The following is a 17703-nucleotide window of genomic DNA, read 5'->3' on the forward strand; positions in this document are numbered from 1 at the left end:
AGCAAAACAGTGGATTTCGTGATTTTTGAGAAATAATTGGAGGGTGCACTGCAATATTTTGTATATTAACAAAACAAACTGCCTTATATGGTTGTTATCAACCTATGCATGTTTAGGTGGAAATTGCAATTTCTTTTCATTAAAGCAATCAGCTTTATTTTCCTTAAAACATAAGAAAAAAAAACTTTACAAAATTTGCTTGACAATATGCTTGAACAGCGCGTAGTGGCTGGTAAAAATCAACCCTGCACGGAATGAAAGAGTGATAACAGAAATAAACAAAGACAAAACTGGTGTGACAAATGAATATTTAGTAAAACTACTAGTTTTGGTCTTGTTGAATAATTAGTTAGTTGAACGATTGAATGTGAAGTATTAGCAAAACGTTAAGAGTTATAGAAAAAACATACGCAACGAAATTGCACGTTGAAATAAAGTATGCACATCAAGAAAGTTTCTACTAGTTAATACAAAATTTCTGTGGGTAATACAACAATAGGAAAAGGAAGTTAACGAAATATTAATCTGCGAATTGTACGACAAAAAACCTTGCACGAAATTTAGCAATTGAGTATGTACGCAAAACATTTACATTTTTTGTTTTTCTTTGGGGTTCTCAAATAAAAAGCTTTATATTTTATAGATCTCGTGGGAAGAGCTGAAGAAGTATTCGAAAGGTACGCAGCCTAGGAGTTCAACAAAGGTGAAACGCGTTAAATATGTAAATATGTTGGGGATATGCATATACAAACACACACAAATTAACGAACTAATAATATATATTTGTGTTCGAAAACGCTTAGGAGGAGCAAAGGCCGTTGCTAGATTTAGAAGCGAAGCGAAGGAAGCGGAAAGCAAAGGTCATTGAGACATTTGCATTTTGCTTACAAATCCAATAAGAGAGAACTAAAAGCATGACTTAATATAATATTACAGTACTGAAATGCATACAGAGAGAGAGATTACAAAGTGGGCAATGTGAAATACAAAGTGTGACAAAAACAAAGATGCCTCAATAGCGTTATAAGCAGAAAATGTGCATTACCACTATCGATATTATAATCAATCGCTCCACTTACTTTGGCCCATTTCGCAATTTATACTCTCTTAATTCATTCACCACAATCCGGCTGGTTTTCAATTTCTCACTTGTATTAAGTTGGTTTTAGCATTTTTAGTTAGTACGTGGTCGATTGAATATATGGAAAAACTTGTTGAGCGACTAGTTTGCATTACAGTAGATTTCACAAGGTTTTTATCGCTACATTGTATATTTGCGTGCGTAGCTTGCCGGGTAGGATTATATTAGCTTGGAAATGTGCTTATAGAAAATGTGCAATTTCCGTGTTGTGACTGCATTTTAAGTCAGTATAAGTTTACAAAATTTTATCTCATAATTCTACTAATTCTCTAAAATGCGCTTATATGAAAATAAAACTTAATCCACATAAACGGCTGTAATTGCAACATATGCAATCTATTAATATCTGCTGAAACAATTATTTGCTTAAATTGATTGCCTATTGTTCGCTGTGCTACCCATTTGTTTTCTCTGCTCGATTTGTTAATATATAACAAATACATTAAGGGATTTTACTATCGCATTTGTGTTTTTCCACTAGATTAAATTGAATTATCTGCGTTTTAACTGCTAATATTGTGGAGTTCCATGATTAGTTTTGACGTGTAATGTGAGTGATGTAAAAATGTATGTACTTGCGATATTATTAGTGTGAGTTAAATTCCAAATTCATTAGTTGATTACGTTTTAATTTAATTTATAATAATTTATTTATTAATTTTTTTTTTTTTGTTTTTTGCACTTTAATCTTTTAAGCCTCAAAAGCATTGTTGCATATCTTTGAACCATACAATTGGACTTTTAATCTTATCACTCGCGCCTATTGTTCGCTACTACGTTAAGTTAATTGTATCTCTGTGTGAAATAATGCATATAACCACTTCTTATATATCAATTTGATTATAGATTAACGTTTAATTGAGCATTTTTGCGAATTTCCAACAGCTCAACGCTAACGTAATACGCCTTAAAACATAACTACAATATAACTACTGCCAAAATAATGGCTGCGATTGAGGAGCGTTTTCAAGCCGCCGTCAATGTGATCAAAGGGCTACCTAAAAATGGCCCATATCAGCCTAGCACCGCCATGATGCTCAAATTTTACGGTTACTTTAAGCAAGCGACAGAAGGCCCCTGCCACCACAAGAGGCCAGGATTCTGGGATGTTGTTGGCAAAGCGAAATGGGACGCTTGGAATGATAATCGCCACTTAACGAAACAACAAGCAATGGAACGTTACGTAGATAGTTTGCGTGAAATCATCGAAACGATGTCGTTTACCGAGAACGTGCAAAATTTTGTAGGTAGCATCAGTGGTTTGGACAATATAAATTTGGATGAATTGGATATGGTCGTACCGGGTATGCGCGAGCTGGCAGAATCGCATCCAAATTCCCCATTCAACTCGCGCACGAACAGTCCACAACATGGAGCGAGCGTGAATAATAGCAGTGGAGAGGAGGATGATGTTAGTTGGAAGTCATTAAGTGGTTAAACATTATTTATGCCTTGCTTTTACTTTCCTTACTTCCAGTTGCACTCTAACGTCCGCATAAATGGCCATGCTAGAAAACCGAATCACCTTGAACACAACAGCGGTTTGATGAATGGCACAAACGAGCAGGAAGAAGTGCTCGCTACACAAACAAAGCCAACAGTTTCTATGATGTCTGAAACGTCAATCGCCCAATCGTCGTATGCTATGTCCAATGGCACAGTGGACCAATCTGATGATGAATATGGCGATCCAGTAGACATGAATAGTGATCTGACTGAAGCAATGGTGCGCAATTCTGAATTGCTTAAACAAATTCAAGCAACTGTATTGCGTATGAATGCCGATTTGGTGGCAGTAAATCAACGCATGAATAGCCTAGAGAAAGTTGTAAACGAAGTACATTCTACTGTTGTACAGAGAGGTAAAACTTCGGCGAGTGGGCGTAAAGGGCGAGCATTCCCCAAATGGTGGCCATTTGAAGATATTTCACCTGTTTGGTTTACACTACTCGTGCTATGGCCTTTCATAGTTGGACGATTGTCGCGTGCCGTGGCAGCACCCCACCGGAAGTGAGGTCACGTGAAACGCCGGTTTATGGGGGGACGCAATACATAGAAATAATTTAAGTGGGAATGCGAAAGTGGAAACATATCTGGTTTGGAATCCGCTTTCCGCTCCTTAAATACACAAATATACTAAGTTGACAATACTGGGTATGGATCAACGCTGCTGGACTACAACAGTGAACAATAGTGCCGATCGCTACAGCTTTACTTTATATTTTGCGCAAAATAATCTAAAAAACAAAATATTTTTTTATTCGAATTTAAGTAAAAAAAAAAAAACAAAAAAAAAACCAACTATATTCGTACACTTGGGTTCGGTAATGTGAAACATCTTAGTTCAAGTTATTTATTTACATTTTTTCTACCTATAGCTTATTTTTTATGTAAAAATGTACCTTTATTATACATTCCTCTAGCGCAATAGATAATGCAATTGTTTGAAATTATAGATGGAATGGCGATTAATTGTGAGCTTATAAATGTTACGTGTTTTTCATTTGTTAAGCACTATAAAATATACATAAATATATTATTTTTGGTAAAAGTTTTCGTTCAGCCGCACGCTGAGGAATCATCAAATGATTTTTTGTACCTATAAATATGTTTGTATTCTTCGTGGTAGTTTTCTTTATATTAGTGATATGTTATCAGTTCGATTTACAGCTCAGCAAAAAATTAATAAATATGAAAATTATAACTTTAGATGCACTGTAGTTTCATGCTCTAGAACTGATTTCGATTAGTTTCGATTTTCTACGAGATTTGCACTTCGACCTCATGGTCGTTTCTGCCCTCTACTCATCACAGTACCTCATCCAGACGCAGTTCCCTTATTAAGCTCAGGATAGAGCTGGGTTGGATGCTAAAGCAAGGAAGAGCTCGGGTCCTATTAATGGCGAGGCCGCGACCTCTTTCGCCAATGCGTCCGCTATTTCGTTCCCAGTAATACCCCTGTCTCTTGGGACCCCAATTAGCCGGATGTGATTGTGCTAGAACTAATTTACACTACATGTACATACGGCAGCTGCCATAGCCGATTGAGTTGATGCGTGACTACCATTCGGAAGTGCGTGGGTTCGTTCCTCCGTGCATGTAACACCAAAAAGCTTCACATAAAAAACATCTGCCGTTCGGAGTCAGCTCAAAAATGTAGATTCCTCCAATTGGGGAACAACAATACGACGCACGCCACGAGTAGGAGTAGGAGCTCTGCCAAACACCAAAAAAAAGGAATTTGAGTCAATGCAGTTGTGAATCAATGATTTCTGTGTAAACTAGTGGGGCACCAAAACTACAAGCTTCTGTTTGTACGAGGGCGGGTCAATAAGTCCGTGACTTTTTGTATTTCTATTTGTGTTTTACAGCTACCTTTATCAGAGGTGAAATTTTAAGTTTAACCATTTGGAGGAGAAGCTCGGCAAAGCCCCTGAAAAAAGAAGGGTACGCCGACAAAAAAACATTTCATTTGTCATTATGGTCTCCATTTAGCGCGATGCGCTTCATTCAACTTCCCTCCAATTTTTAGATTCATTCCAAAATAATAATACGATTTCTTGAGGCTCTAAAAACAAAGGTTATGGTTTCATTGGTGACTATTTCATTCGACCCAAATCTCTTGGCCTCGCGCGATTTCTTCATATTTGGCGTTAGGGAATAGTCGTGGGGAATAAGCTAGATGAGGAACCAAGTCCTAACACATTTAGCATTCCGAGTGCGACTGCCAACCACCGACTTGAACGCCAGTGCTTTTTGGACGAAAGAAATCGAATTCATATTTTCTGATGTGATGTCTCTGTGAAGGAAGTAATGTGGAGAAAGGACAGAAAGGAGGGGGGTGCGGGGAAGGAGGGGGTTGAATATATGTGGATTACGAACGATGACTAAGTTGGGGTTGTGTTCCTTGATTTATGCTGCTGATGAAGTTCATCAGATTTTTAATATCAAGGCCTGCCAATATCAGCCAGTAGTCTTAGTAAAGAAGTGAGAACAAAGATGCCTAAATCTTAGTCCCGCGAGAGTAGGGCAGCTAAGGAGAAGATGCCGAGATGATTTCATCTTATCCTCCATACTTCTTCTTCTTCTTCTTGATTGGTGCGATAACCGCTTACGTGATTTTGGCCGAGTTTAATAAAGCGCGCCAGTCGTTTCTTTCTCGTGCTAACCGGCGCCAGCTGACGCAAAAAGGACTCAAGGTAATTCCAAGTCTCACAGCTTGCATGCCTAGCGGATAGTGTTCTGTGTGTGTGGAATACCTCTGAAATTCGAGGGCTGAAATTTTGTCAACTTCAGAAGATCCCTTGAACGCATCCATGATGGTCGCTTTTCCTTCAAAGCGTCGAATCGATGCAACAGCTCTGCCTACTATTCGTATGAGCCGGTTATCGTTAAGGTTAATGCAGTGAAAAAGTCGTATTTTTAAGATTCTATTTTTGTTATTTTTTTTTGCGTGACAGGTAGTGCTAGTTTATTCAATTCATTTATATTTAGTAACCCAACATTTGACTAAATTATCCTAAATTTTCATTCATTGATCCTGAATTTCTAAATATTGAAAATCGATCGAGTGATAGTGAATCTCCGGAAGCGCCACGAATAAAAATTGTTTTGCGGTTTGCATCATAACTCGTAACTGAATCATCTAAAGCAAAGAAAATGAAAATGCTTCAGCTAAAGGAGCTATTTCTCGAGGTATTCTGAGGGAATTTCTTTTTTCGATTTTTATATTTTTTGTAGCGCTTGGGGGCCAAGAAACCGATTTTCGCTAAGAAATCTGTTAAATTTTTATTGATTAACTATTAAAAAAAAAAACAAAGCTACCAGGAATACCTGACGAAGAGGTGTCCAAATTTTCAAATCGATTGGTCTAGTAGATTTTGAATTTTGGACTTCAAAAATGGCAAGTTTCAGAAAAACGCTTTGGCGTAAAACTGGTATAGAAACTCGGTCTAGAGCAATGGACGCTCAAATACTCATAACTTCGTCAATCTTGCATCGATCCATCTAAACCCAAGCACCACAGACCCGAGTCATCAATAGGTATGAAAATTAGCCCGTATTAAAGCACTTATCAACAGCTTTCATTTGATATCCATATTGTACAAACACATTCTAGGGTCCACGTTTTGGTCTCTATCTCGAGACCCTAGTCACGGAGCGGATGGAAATACTCTGAACTAAAGCATTCACCAACAGCTTCCATTTGATACCCACATTGTACATACACATCCGAAGGTTACCCGGGTCCACGTTTTGACCTATATCTCGAGCCCTATTTCCAAAATAAAATATAATCCATGTTACTCGTGATGTAGCTTTCGAATGGTGAAAGAATTTTTAAAATCGGTCCAGTAGTTTTTGAGCCTATTCATTACAACCAAACAAACAAAGTTTTCCTCTTTATAATATTAGTATAGATATGGTAAATATTACCATAAATTTTTTCCTTCAGATATAATAAAAAAATAATAATAATAACATTAAAACAACAGGTATTATTAACAAACTTGGTTTTATTTTAAATTCTTCAAGTAAATCAAATTAATAATAATCAATAAGAATCCCTGCAAACCAACGTTCACCAGTTTTTCCAATTTTACCAACACATTCACTCAATTTTTCCAATAATACCCACACAATCACATTTAATTCTTTTGTCATTTTTGTTGGGTTATACATATATTTATCTCATAATTTTCGTGAATACTTATTAAACTTAACTATAGTGAGTGCGAAAGTGACAGCAAAAAAAAAGTTGCAAATGTCAAATACAAAAATTAATTCTGTGAAAATCTCCAAGCAAAAAGGTAAGTTGAACAATTTTTAGTAAATTTTGGAATTATATATCTATTTAAACTAATAAAATGTATTTTTATTTTCAGAAAAACGTATTCACAAATCCTTTGCAGCTTGTGGATGTGCCGGAGATGGAGTATTTCGCCAGTCAAAACACTGGGGAGGTGTGCGTGCGCGGTTCTAACGTATTCCACGGGTAGGTGTTGATAATTTAAGCAAATAATGGTTTCTTCCTGTGCGAACTTGATTTCTGTGACTAAAACTAACTTGAATGATAATTTCTTTCTCTGCCTTTGCGTCGCAGTTATTACAAAATCCCGAGAAAACTGCTGAGGCTGTTGACTCTGAAGGCTGGCACAACACGGGCGATGTGGGCATGTGGCTTCCAAATGGCACGCTGCGCATAATCAATCGTCGCAAACACATTTTCAAGCTAAGCCAGGGCGAATATATTGTACCGGAGAAAATTGAGAATATTTACACTCTGAGCCAATATGTAAATCAGGTGTACGTTTACGGAGAGAGCCTTAAGGTAATTCCATTTTTTGACATAATTTCTAGCTTTTCATGTTCACGCCATATTTACATACAACCCTTAACGCCCATTTAGAGCTGCATCATAGCCGTCGTCGTGCCTGATGTGGATGTTCTCAAGCAGTGGGCGAACGACAATCGCGTCAAGGGCACACTTTCGGTGCTATGCAATAATCCACAAGTAAAAGAACTCATCAGGAGCGATATGCTGAATTGGGGTAAGCAGAGCGGACTGAAATCTTTCGAACAGGTAAGTAGCCCAGTGCATATCTGCTTATACTAGTAGCGTATGACGTGGTAATAATATCATAATTTAAAATTAATAATAATTACAAATTTTGTATTTATATACCAGGTCAAGGATATATATTTGCATCCCGATCCGTTTTCGGTACAAAATGGACTACTGACACCAACATTCAAAGCGAAGCGGCCACAATTGAGGAGTTACTTTAAGCCACAGCTGGACGACATGTACAAACATTTGGATTAAATCTAAAATACAGCAGTAATTAGGTTTCTAAATGCTGGAGCATTAATTGCCAATTAAAAGCAATACAGGGAGTGGGCAACATTGAACAGAGTGCATAGTTATATTTACTATAAGAGACTTCTATTCAGCTCAAAAGCAAAAAGAAAAAAACAGAAAACAGTGCGAGAAACCCCGTAGAGGAGTTAGAAGTAAAATGCGAACAATTTTAAACTTTATGCGAAAATAGAAAAAACATGCAATTGCTATTTATTTAATTAGGCATCAATTTAAATTTCTGCAAAATAGATATTTTAAATACCGGCATAAAAGCAAACTATTACCATTTTAGCCAAAACTATTCTTCAGGTACTAAATAAAATTTTATTAGAAAAGAGTAATCAAATGTAAATATTATACTAATTTATGTACATAAAAACTAAAACGTAAACTTTTCTAATAACTAAACTAATTCATGTATATAAATAACTAAAACTAAAATTTGTCTAACACCAAACCTAATTTTATAATGTAAATACTAAAATAAATAACTAAAACTTAACGTAATTTTATAATGTAAATAGTAAATTAATATAAATAGCTGTACATAAATAGAACATACTAAAAAAATTATTATATATTGTATTAATTTTCTTTAGAAACTAAAAATTAACTAAATAAATATTAAAATGATTCATTAAATAAATAATATTCAATAAATAACCATTTGTATCAGTAATTTTGAAGGATTATTGTATATAGGATCCGTAAGTATTACCTACAAAATTACCCTGTTGAAGAGATTCTGTTAACTATGTGTTAACAACGAAATTCACTTATTCATGAGATTCTGTTAGCTACATGTTAACAACGAAATTCACTAGTTTATGAAATTCTGTTAACTACATGTTAGCAATAACATTCACCAGCCCAAAAGATTCTGTTCACTACATGTTAACAATAACATTCACCAGCCCAAAAGATTCTGCTCACTACATGTTAGCAACGAAATTCACTAGTTCATGAAATTCTGTTCACTACATGTTAACAACAACATTCATGAGTTCAGAAGGTTTTGTTCACTACATGTTACCCACATCATTCACAACTTGAATGTCAATTAGAGCAGCACAGCAGTATTGAGAAATTTCTGTTAGTGCGAGCGAATAAAATCATCACACGTATAGACTGGAAGTAGGTAGAAAGTGCACGGCGTAGAATATAAAATTACTACAAAGCTCACAACTTCACAGGTGAACGATACCCACAAGTTAGCAGTGTAAATAGCAGGTAGTTGGTTTGCAGGGAAGGCATATGCCAATACAAATACGTGAATTTATATATGTACATATGCGCATATACATACATATATACGCTCACTTAAGTAGGGGAGAGCAAGATGTCGAACGTTGCCGTTCGTTTGCTTTGTTTTGCTTTGTCGTTCCTTCCGCGCTTTCGCTTGCAGTTCATTCAATGCAATGAGCAAGGTAACTACATATGAGCAAGGTAACTACATACGAGCAAGGTAACTACATATGAGCAAGGTAACGACACATTTTTTCGTGCGTGCAGCCTGTTAAATCGAATTATAAAACGTTATCACGTCAAAAAACTAAAGAAAGTGGAGCGCATAATGAAAGCGCGTACAAATAATATAATCTCCTCGATTAATTATTTCACTTTTCTGTGCTGTTACAGTACTTCATACAACATGGCTATACTAAAACAACAACAGTCTGTTCGTTCTACTGCACAAAAACGCTGCTGACAAATTTAAATCCAGCATCAGTGATGCATTGGGTTGGTTACCTTACAACTTTATTAACTTACAATTAAATATAGGCTACTCGTATTAATAATAATTTACGTTTATACGCGTCGCGTCTAAGCAAAGCTTATGCCACGCCACAATGGCGCTCACACTTGTGCTTATGCTATACATACATATGTTTCAGTATATTTAGTTTTCTTAACATTTTATTAATCATTTTTACCCACATCAGAAGCTGCAACAGTGTAGGAAAAGTTGGCTGCCAATATTGTTGCACTTTAGGACACAGATTTTTCCTTTTCCGCATATATACAACCGGTTAGTTTCTCAGCTCCTCCTGCGTTTGCTTGCTGCTCCTTGATTCCTCTTCAGCACTCCGCAGTTTTCGCTATGCGAACTCCAAAAATGTTTTTTTATTTCATAATTTAAATTTAACTTTTCTCTATTTTCTCTAGCAACTTAACTACTTTAATAATTGTAACTATAGCGTTTGTCACGATTTTTGCCACGCGTTATTGTGCGTGCCTTGAATGCGGCTGCGTTTAATAAATGCTGTAATAAAAGTGAGAAATAATTAGTTTTCAGAATATTTAAGCTCAAATCATTTCTGCTACTCACGCGCTCCAATTTGGACTGTTTAGTTTTGTTGTGTCCATCGTCGACGAGTTTAGCACCCAATTGAAAGATATCGCGTATGAAATCGTTTTCCTGCAGCTGTGAGGTCATGCCCGGGCCCATTATGGTGCACAGCGCAGAATATTGGTGATGAATGGCCCAAGAGTCCAGAAGAAGGCATTCGGAGCCAAAGCGAATATTGATTTCAGGTGATGTATCCTCCTGCAGAAGAAATATTTGGATCGCAGGGTTTTAGTAAGCGGCTAATATGCGTTTATATGTAAATGATTGTTGTGCATGTAATGTTGTTGTAGGTGTAAAATGTGTCTTATAATAGAAATTAAATAATTGGCTCGTACACTTCTTTTAGGTGTTTGGCCGAGCTCCTCCTCCTATTTGTGATGTGCGTCTTGATTTTGTTCCACAAATGGAGTGACCTACGGTTTCAATCCGACTCCGAACGGCAGATTTTTTTTTTTTTTATGGGGAACTTTTTCATGGCAGAAATACACTCGGAGGTTTGCCATTGCCTGCCGAGAGCCGACCGCTATTAGAAAAAACTTTTCCTTAATTTTGGTGTTTTCACCGAGATTCGAACTGACGTTCTCTCTGTGAATTCTGAATGGCAGTCGCGCACCAACCCATTCGGCAACGGCGTTTGTTTATTTTTACTGATGCAAACATGAGAAAAAATATATGAATAAAATTTGCTTACTGCTTACACATTTTCCAAAGGTGACGGAGAACCAAAAAAAAGTCGATTTTCAAACAAATACGAGTGCATATGTGTTTGTAACATACAAAAAAAGTGTAATTGTGTTAGAGTTTCGGTCACGTACCCAGGAAGAAGAGTTCCGCTCACGTTACCGGCACGCGTGACCGTTAAACGGTCACTAACCACACCTCTTTACAATCACTTTGTTAAGAGAGTTGGGGAAAATCGTGCCAAAAATATGTGTACGTGTGATTTTCTATCCCTTTCATACATATGGATTCGTTTCAGTGCCAGTTTCATATAAACGTAGCGACGAACAAAATAACTTTTAGGCCAGCGCCGGCAGCATAGCTAGCCGAGCGGCTAGCAATGCAACTTTCCAACCCAAAATCCCCAGTTCGAGTCACAAACAATTTTTTTTTTTATATTTACTTCATTTTGTTTTAGTTTAATGGTTTTCTTTTACAAATTGACGACAAATATAACGTAAATAACATTTATTTATAATAACTCTATTAATATATTTACACTTATATTTTAGAAACTGTGTTTTCACGAAACTATTTTAATAACAAAAGTACGTTTACATTTAATTTGATTAGTATTTTTGATTAGTAATTTATTTATTTACTAGTTATTAGTATACCTACTTCTTTATATATATTATAATTATATTTAAAAAATTATATTAAGGCAAAATTAGTGTCAAAATAGTATAAACGTTATTATTCGAAAGCAAAAGGTAAATACATGCATTGATTAGTAATTAAATTTTTTTTTTAATTATTATTAATAATTTATTTACATATAACTTTTTTATATATAATAAGTGTTAAATATTATTTTTTATTTTTATGCCGCAGCCGATAATCTCGCTGCTTAAGACGGTGGTGACTAAGCTCAATGGACCTACGAATGTTCTTCTCGTAAGTTTGTCCGCATAGCTGAAACATATCTGAAACAAGAAAACAGATACGATGTTATAGATGCGGTGTATATATGTACAGTGTGCGACAAAACTAAAGCACGAAGTCCCTCTTGAACTCTTTAAGTTAAAAAAAGACAACAAATGGTTATATCCTTCAATTGTTTTTTCTTAATCTGATAATAACAAATATATATGATACAAAAATACAATATTCCAGTTTCTTAACGGAAAAATAGTACTGTTATGTGCAAAAACAAAGCACGTGCAAAAACTTACTGCGACAAAACTAAAGCACAACTCCCTCTTTCTATCCATAGCTGGCAGTTAGTTATTAATGAGAACCGTTAGGATTTATAATATTATACGTCAAGCATAAGCAAAACATTATCAGTGTTATTGCGTGGTTTTAGCGGCATTTATTACATTTTCGAGCTAAAGAAATAAAAAAAACGTTAAAAATGGCCCGAAACAAGTATAATACGGTATTACGTGAAAAAATTATAGATGAATTTAATGGCGGTGAATCGGTTATCAATATTTCTCGAAAATTCAAGATTCATCACAGCGTAGTTTCTCGCACAATAAGTCGTTTTCGGTCATCCGGCTCCTTTGAAACCAAACATTCAGGTGGTAGGCCCCGAAAAACAACTACTCGTGAGGATAAATTAATTATTCGAAAGGTCCAGAAAGACCCCTTTATATCGGCGAGATCCCTGAGAAGTGAATTATCATTGCCCGTTAGCCTTAAAACCATTCAGCGAAGAACTGTCGAAGGTGGCTTCAAAACGTATAGAAGTGCTAAAAAACCTTTCATTTCAATAAAGAATCGGAGAGCACGACTCGAATTCGCGAAGGCGCATATTAACTGGACCATCAGCAAGTGGCGAACCGTCCTTTTCTCTGATGAATCCAAGTTCAACATCCAAAATTCTGATGGACTGAAGCTTGTACGCAGACCTAAAGGGCAACGTTTAAACCCATGTTACTGTAAAGGTACTGTAAAGCATGGTGGAGGCAGCATAATGGTGTGGGGCTGTTTTTCCGGCAATGGAGTGGGTCCAATTCATAGAATTAATGGCATAATGGACAGATTTGTGTACAAAGACATTCTCCAGACCATTATGCTGCCCCACGCTGAGGAGGAAATGCCACTGAGTTGGATATACCAGCAGGACAATGATCCTAAGCATACCGCTAAATGTGTGAAAGAATGGTTTGTTGCCAATAAAATTAAGGTATTGCAGTGGCCTGCACAATCACCCGATCTCAACCCCATAGAGAATCTATGGGAGATTGTAAAATCGGAAAATAGAACGCGAAAACTGCAAAAACAAGGACTCCCTGTTTGTTCAGGTAGAACGAGCTTGGGAAAGCATTTCCATAGATGTTTTAAATAATTTGATTGAGTCTATGCCACGAAGATGTGCAGCGGTATTGAAAAACAAGGGCTTCGCTACGAAATATTAGAAGAACCAACTTTTCTTTACAAGTATATACCAATGTGCTTTAGTTTTGTCGCGGCATATTTAATACTACTGTTATGTTTGAATTAATATTTAAGTTTAGAATGAAGTTTATTGTATAATTTTTTTTTTACACAATAACCAATGTGCCCTCTTCTAAATACAATAAAAAGATTTGCCATTACTATTTGTTGGAAAGTTTATTTTCTGATTGTGGTGGTATGGTGGTAAGTTTCGTGCTTTAGTTTTGTCGTACACTGTACATATGTATGTTAATTTTTTTTTTTTAGATTTTAAATTTTAGAACTAGTTATTTACCATATTATAATTTTAAATGAAGTGAATAACCAAAAACAAAAGAAAGTACAAATTCACCTACCAAAAAGAAGATCCGAAACAATAGAATATTGGGATAATGCTTCCTTGTTACCCCTACCATCCCAGTTGCAAAGCCACAACATTTCATCACTATAAATTTGACGAAGCAAATCGTCAACAGTCGTTTCAGGACCCTTAATTTTCAAAAGAAACCTTTTCTAAAAATTAAAACAAAAACATCTATTAGACAAGAACGAAGAAATTATTTTTTTACTAACCATTGCCTCAAGATATTGTTGTTGCAGCAGCTTTTTTTCAAATTCTTTAGCTGCAGCTATCGTTTGCAATGGTAATGTGAACGATATTTCCGTTTGAATTTCATCCACTTCTTTTCCAGTCATTTTACAAACAGAATGATGCTCACTGGCTTCGATTTTCTGTATAGTTATCAAAATAAGAATGTAAATAGTTTGATACGACAGTGGTATGCCTCTAAATACGTACATTTTCATTAAATATGTTTTCTAAATTATTTAGTCGCTTGCCGAAATGAAAGAATTGGTCCATAACTATTTTCTGGTTTTCCAATATTTTGGCTTGGTTTGCTAAAACCGTTTTTAACAATTCCTCAACTGCTGGGAAAAATTAAAAATTTAAGTTTAAATTAACAATATAAATATGATATATATATATGCATTTAAAATACCCTTGTCGCCAACTGGCTGCTGAGCCTCAATGCCAATACTTTCTTCGCTGAACAAAAACTCCATATCTGTAATAATAGCATAAAAAACAGCTGTATCAAAATCAAATTTCTTAATATTTTAAATGTTAAATCTAATTTTCAAAAACGTGGAAAAGGTGATGCAGAACTGGTATAAGTAAGTGTTTGCCTTCATGGGGTATGCAAAAGTATTTGTGTGCAATGTCCTCTTTGGGTATTTTTATTTCTTCATTACCTAATTGATCACCTAGTATTATACCTAGTGCCGGAGAAGATTGTACCGGTTGGTCAAAATAGTTTTCTAATTTGCCAAAACTGTATCCTATTGAATAATCACCTATACCTATTATTTTGACAGGCCCACCTTTTCTGCTAAAACAGTAGGAATCTTTTTCTTTTTTGTGATCAATTTTGAAAGCACCAATTTTTGAAATATTCTCGACATCATTTCCTTCTTCTAGCCTAAAATATATTTGCTCAAGAATTTTGCTTGGCTTTTTAACGATTTTCTTTAAATATTGCATATAGTTTTCAAACTTATATGCCGAAAAACTATCAAGAGTTCCATACTGCCTAGCACAATCTGTTATGTGCAACAACCCATGCACATTATAACTAACTAAATAGTCACCAAAGATTTGCCCAAACAAATGAACAAACTCCTGCAAAATATTCTGTGCTACGTCTGCTTCAGTTTTTAATGATTTTTGGCTTGATAATAGCCGTATTCCAGTGTGCATTAGGAGGAAGAGAAAGTAAAAATCACTACCAATACAGTCTTTTAATACAAAAATTCCAATATACAATAAAAATTGTCTGTATTCCGTCGATTTCCAATTATTGATTTCATTGAAATCCCTGCACACGCGACCAAAATCTGTAGGAACATATTTTGACAAAAAATTAATTTTTTCATTAATTTTAGTGAAATTAGCTCTCTTCATTAACAACTGAGTCAACTTTTTAGTTACACCAAGATCGACTAGGTGCATTGGATCAAGTGGAAATTGCGACACCATTTTAAAACCTGATTTTTCTAAAATGCTTTCGCAAGTTCTAAAAGTAGAACTATAATGTGCCGGTTCTGCTCTATATTTAAAAGAAACATCAGAGCGTAGGCTATGAACTTTTTTCGAAAAGCAAATACTTTTATTTACATAACTTTCTACTTGATCACACTTTGAGCAACTATTTTTACTATTGTGAGACTGTACACCTGTGACAAAGGCACGGGCAGGTGTATCACAGCAAAATAAACGGATATCAAACTTTTTCTTTATGGGATTTGATCCCACTTGAAGTCCGTTTTCTTTCAAATAAATTACTTCCTCACAAAAATCTTTTGAATAATCTTTGACGTTCCACGGTTTTTCCGTCCCAGAAAAGCAAGCAATGGTAAAAGGGTACTCGTTTGGAAAGCCAACGATTGCTCCAAGGATGGGCCACAAAACTTTACTTGAACTGTTATACAACTTAAGCCCATCAATGCCTACGTCAATTTTTACTTCATCCTTATCGTGAAGAAAAGCAAATGCGCCTATTTTAAAATGGTATTGGATACCGCGATATAAAAATTCTCCACTTGGAATGGATTGAATCACAGATTTTTTTTTATTTGTTTTAAAAAGAGTTTTAGCTGAGAGGCGCAAATCTTTGACGCCTATTCTCCTAAGCACTTGAAGTAGATGTGTAACTACATTATGGGACACCCTATTTTCTATAGCCCATTTTTTTATTTCAAGCGCACTAATGTTTTTTTGGTAACACAAAGCAGGCCGGGAAAAAATTTCACTTATTATTTGATCGATATCCATTTTTGTTTATTTTTAAACCATTAAAAAATATAACTGCACTCTAAAAAGTAAACATCAACAATGCAAAAAAGCGCGCAAAACGCTTTGAAACTGTTTTCTCGCACTCATCGGCTTTGCTTTCTGCTCTTGTCGGCGTTCACTGTGTTATACACAAGCTTATTTGTATTGACTTGTACTATATGTAGTCAGTTTTATCGCACTGACAATCTCGGCTCGGCTTTCAGCGCTCACTCTGGTCGCACCCTTAACCAAGCATCTACTCGCTCGGCTATAACAAGTATGAAAGAAAGACAGCTAAATTTCACACTAGAACTGTTTTCAGAGCAGCCACATTATAATCATACAAATGAGTTGCCTTGGCGTTTAAAGTACAGTAGATATATTTTTCACTTATATTAGTTTATTCATGATATTTAAAAGAATATCAAATGAAATATTTGATTTCCCCATTAAAAAATGTTGTATATGCTATTCTGATAATGAGCATGTATTAGAGACTAATAAAATACTTGTAAATGTGTTGCAATATTTGTCAAAAGTGCTCAGCACTGCTTGTAGGGTATACGTGAATTTAATATCACATATACATTCACATGTACATCACAGAATAAATAAACACGTTTATAAAAATGTTATATTGCTGCAAATATTTAACTCACCTTTGCCTCCCTTCTTGTTGCGGCGCGACATCTTCTTGTCTTTATTAGACGTCTTACGTTTAGATTTAGGCGAGGTAGCAGAAATTTTGAATGAGCACAGAGACGCCGTCGTAGAGAATGTGGAAATTGCACTACCGGTTGAAGCACGCGTCGTATTTGCACAAGTACACTGCTCTTTATCCTTAGACGTTCACACGAATACGGATGTAAATTCAAATGCCGGATCAGACGACAGCAATGCAGCCAACTTACTATCGGCTGTTGCACCTGGCTTTTCTATGCTGTGTGCTGCTTCTTGTTGTTGCAACTGGATATACTCTTGTATATCTTTTTTAATGGTACTGGTGCGCACGTTTTTCGATGCTTCTTCGCTTGTTTCCACCAAGGAGGAGAAGCACAAAGCGTGAACAATGATGAACTAACGGCTACAAAAGATTCGAGTTGACTCTTTGGGTAGATTGACAGAACAGCACGAGGTATTTTGGCGCTACTCTGAAATTTGTTTAGGTAATTTATGAAATTTTAAAGATAAATTGATAAATTTCGTTTTCAATTTTTGTATTTAGGATATTTTTCACTAACGCTCACTTTTAAACACTTTTTGTTGTTAATTTTTTTTAATTTTTGCCATTTTTTTTCTGATTATTTGTTTGTGTACGATTGAATTCATCATACCATCGATCAACACTGGTCCTTGATGGAGCTTCATCGCCAAACAATGAATTAAGTTCATCCATGCACTGTTGCTGAGAT

General features: G+C 35.6%; 4 protein-coding genes across 13 annotated transcripts; 2 read left to right on the plus strand and 2 right to left on the minus strand.

Moving 5' to 3' along the window:
* Nucleotides 1-271: 271 nt before the first annotated feature.
* On the plus strand, nt 272-3850 carry LOC129248162 (acyl-CoA-binding domain-containing protein 5). Of its 10 annotated transcripts, none has more exons than XM_054887613.1 (5): nt 272-575; nt 644-721; nt 804-860; nt 2027-2552; nt 2619-3850. In XM_054887613.1, the coding sequence occupies exons 4-5, from the start codon at nt 2085-2087 to the stop codon at nt 3153-3155; spliced, it is 1005 nt and encodes a 334-aa protein (XP_054743588.1). In that variant the 5' UTR covers nt 272-575; nt 644-721; nt 804-860; nt 2027-2084; the 3' UTR covers nt 3156-3850. The 10 variants fall into 10 exon arrangements, with proteins under 10 accessions (XP_054743588.1, XP_054743585.1, XP_054743592.1 ...); XM_054887610.1 differs by having other exon boundaries at nt 272-571; XM_054887617.1 differs by lacking the exon at nt 804-860 and having other exon boundaries at nt 644-677.
* Nucleotides 3851-7071: 3221 nt separating this feature from the next.
* On the plus strand, nt 7072-8335 carry LOC129247553 (long-chain-fatty-acid--CoA ligase 5-like). Its single transcript, XM_054886717.1, has 4 exons — nt 7072-7125; nt 7245-7472; nt 7551-7724; nt 7830-8335. Exons 1-4 carry the CDS (start codon nt 7072-7074, stop codon nt 7965-7967), a joined length of 594 nt encoding a protein of 197 aa, XP_054742692.1. The 3' UTR covers nt 7968-8335.
* Nucleotides 8336-9942: 1607 nt separating this feature from the next.
* On the minus strand, nt 9943-10551 carry LOC129248166 (interferon-related developmental regulator 1-like). The gene is made up of 2 exons (XM_054887622.1): nt 10333-10551; nt 9943-10266 (listed from the first exon to the last, which is right to left on the minus strand). Exons 1-2 carry the CDS (start codon nt 10450-10452, stop codon nt 10183-10185), a joined length of 204 nt encoding a protein of 67 aa, XP_054743597.1. The 5' UTR covers nt 10453-10551; the 3' UTR covers nt 9943-10182.
* Nucleotides 10552-11715: 1164 nt separating this feature from the next.
* LOC129248165 (uncharacterized) lies at nt 11716-17140 on the minus strand. Its single transcript, XM_054887621.1, has 6 exons — nt 16951-17140; nt 14460-14525; nt 14258-14385; nt 14032-14190; nt 13815-13971; nt 11716-11999 (listed from the first exon to the last, which is right to left on the minus strand). The coding sequence occupies exons 1-6, from the start codon at nt 16979-16981 to the stop codon at nt 11884-11886; spliced, it is 657 nt and encodes a 218-aa protein (XP_054743596.1). The 5' UTR covers nt 16982-17140; the 3' UTR covers nt 11716-11883.
* Between the last annotated feature and the right edge of the window lie 563 nt (nt 17141-17703).

Source organism: Anastrepha obliqua, chromosome 5 (genome assembly GCF_027943255.1).
Source record: "Anastrepha obliqua isolate idAnaObli1 chromosome 5, idAnaObli1_1.0, whole genome shotgun sequence".
Classification (NCBI taxonomy): Eukaryota; Metazoa; Arthropoda; class Insecta; order Diptera; family Tephritidae; genus Anastrepha; species Anastrepha obliqua.

What these genes read in the sequence shown, in the direction of transcription:
- LOC129248162 (XM_054887613.1), top strand. Translation starts at nt 2,085, where the DNA reads ATGGCTGCGATTGAGGAGCGTTTTCAAGCCGCCGTCAATGTGATCAAA. An exon ending in GCAGTGGAGAGGAGGATGAT is followed by an intron (nt 2,553 to 2,618) that starts GTTAGTTGGAAG and finishes CCTTACTTCCAG; the next exon opens with TTGCACTCTAACGTCCGCAT.
- LOC129247553 (XM_054886717.1), top strand. Translation starts at nt 7,072, where the DNA reads ATGGAGTATTTCGCCAGTCAAAACACTGGGGAGGTGTGCGTGCGCGGT. An exon ending in TGTGCGTGCGCGGTTCTAAC is followed by an intron (nt 7,126 to 7,244) that starts GTATTCCACGGG and finishes TTTGCGTCGCAG; the next exon opens with TTATTACAAAATCCCGAGAA. An exon ending in GACTGAAATCTTTCGAACAG is followed by an intron (nt 7,725 to 7,829) that starts GTAAGTAGCCCA and finishes TTTATATACCAG; the next exon opens with GTCAAGGATATATATTTGCA.
- LOC129248166 (XM_054887622.1), bottom strand. Translation starts at nt 10,452, where the DNA reads ATGGGCCCGGGCATGACCTCACAGCTGCAGGAAAACGATTTCATACGC. An exon ending in AACAGTCCAAATTGGAGCGC is followed by an intron (nt 10,267 to 10,332) that starts GTGAGTAGCAGA and finishes CTTTTATTACAG; the next exon opens with CATTTATTAAACGCAGCCGC.
- LOC129248165 (XM_054887621.1), bottom strand. Translation starts at nt 16,981, where the DNA reads ATGTCGCGCCGCAACAAGAAGGGAGGCAAAG. An exon ending in GCAGCCAGTTGGCGACAAGG is followed by an intron (nt 14,386 to 14,459) that starts GTATTTTAAATG and finishes TTTTCCCAGCAG; the next exon opens with TTGAGGAATTGTTAAAAACG. An exon ending in AACAATATCTTGAGGCAATG is followed by an intron (nt 13,972 to 14,031) that starts GTTAGTAAAAAA and finishes TTTAATTTTTAG; the next exon opens with AAAAGGTTTCTTTTGAAAAT.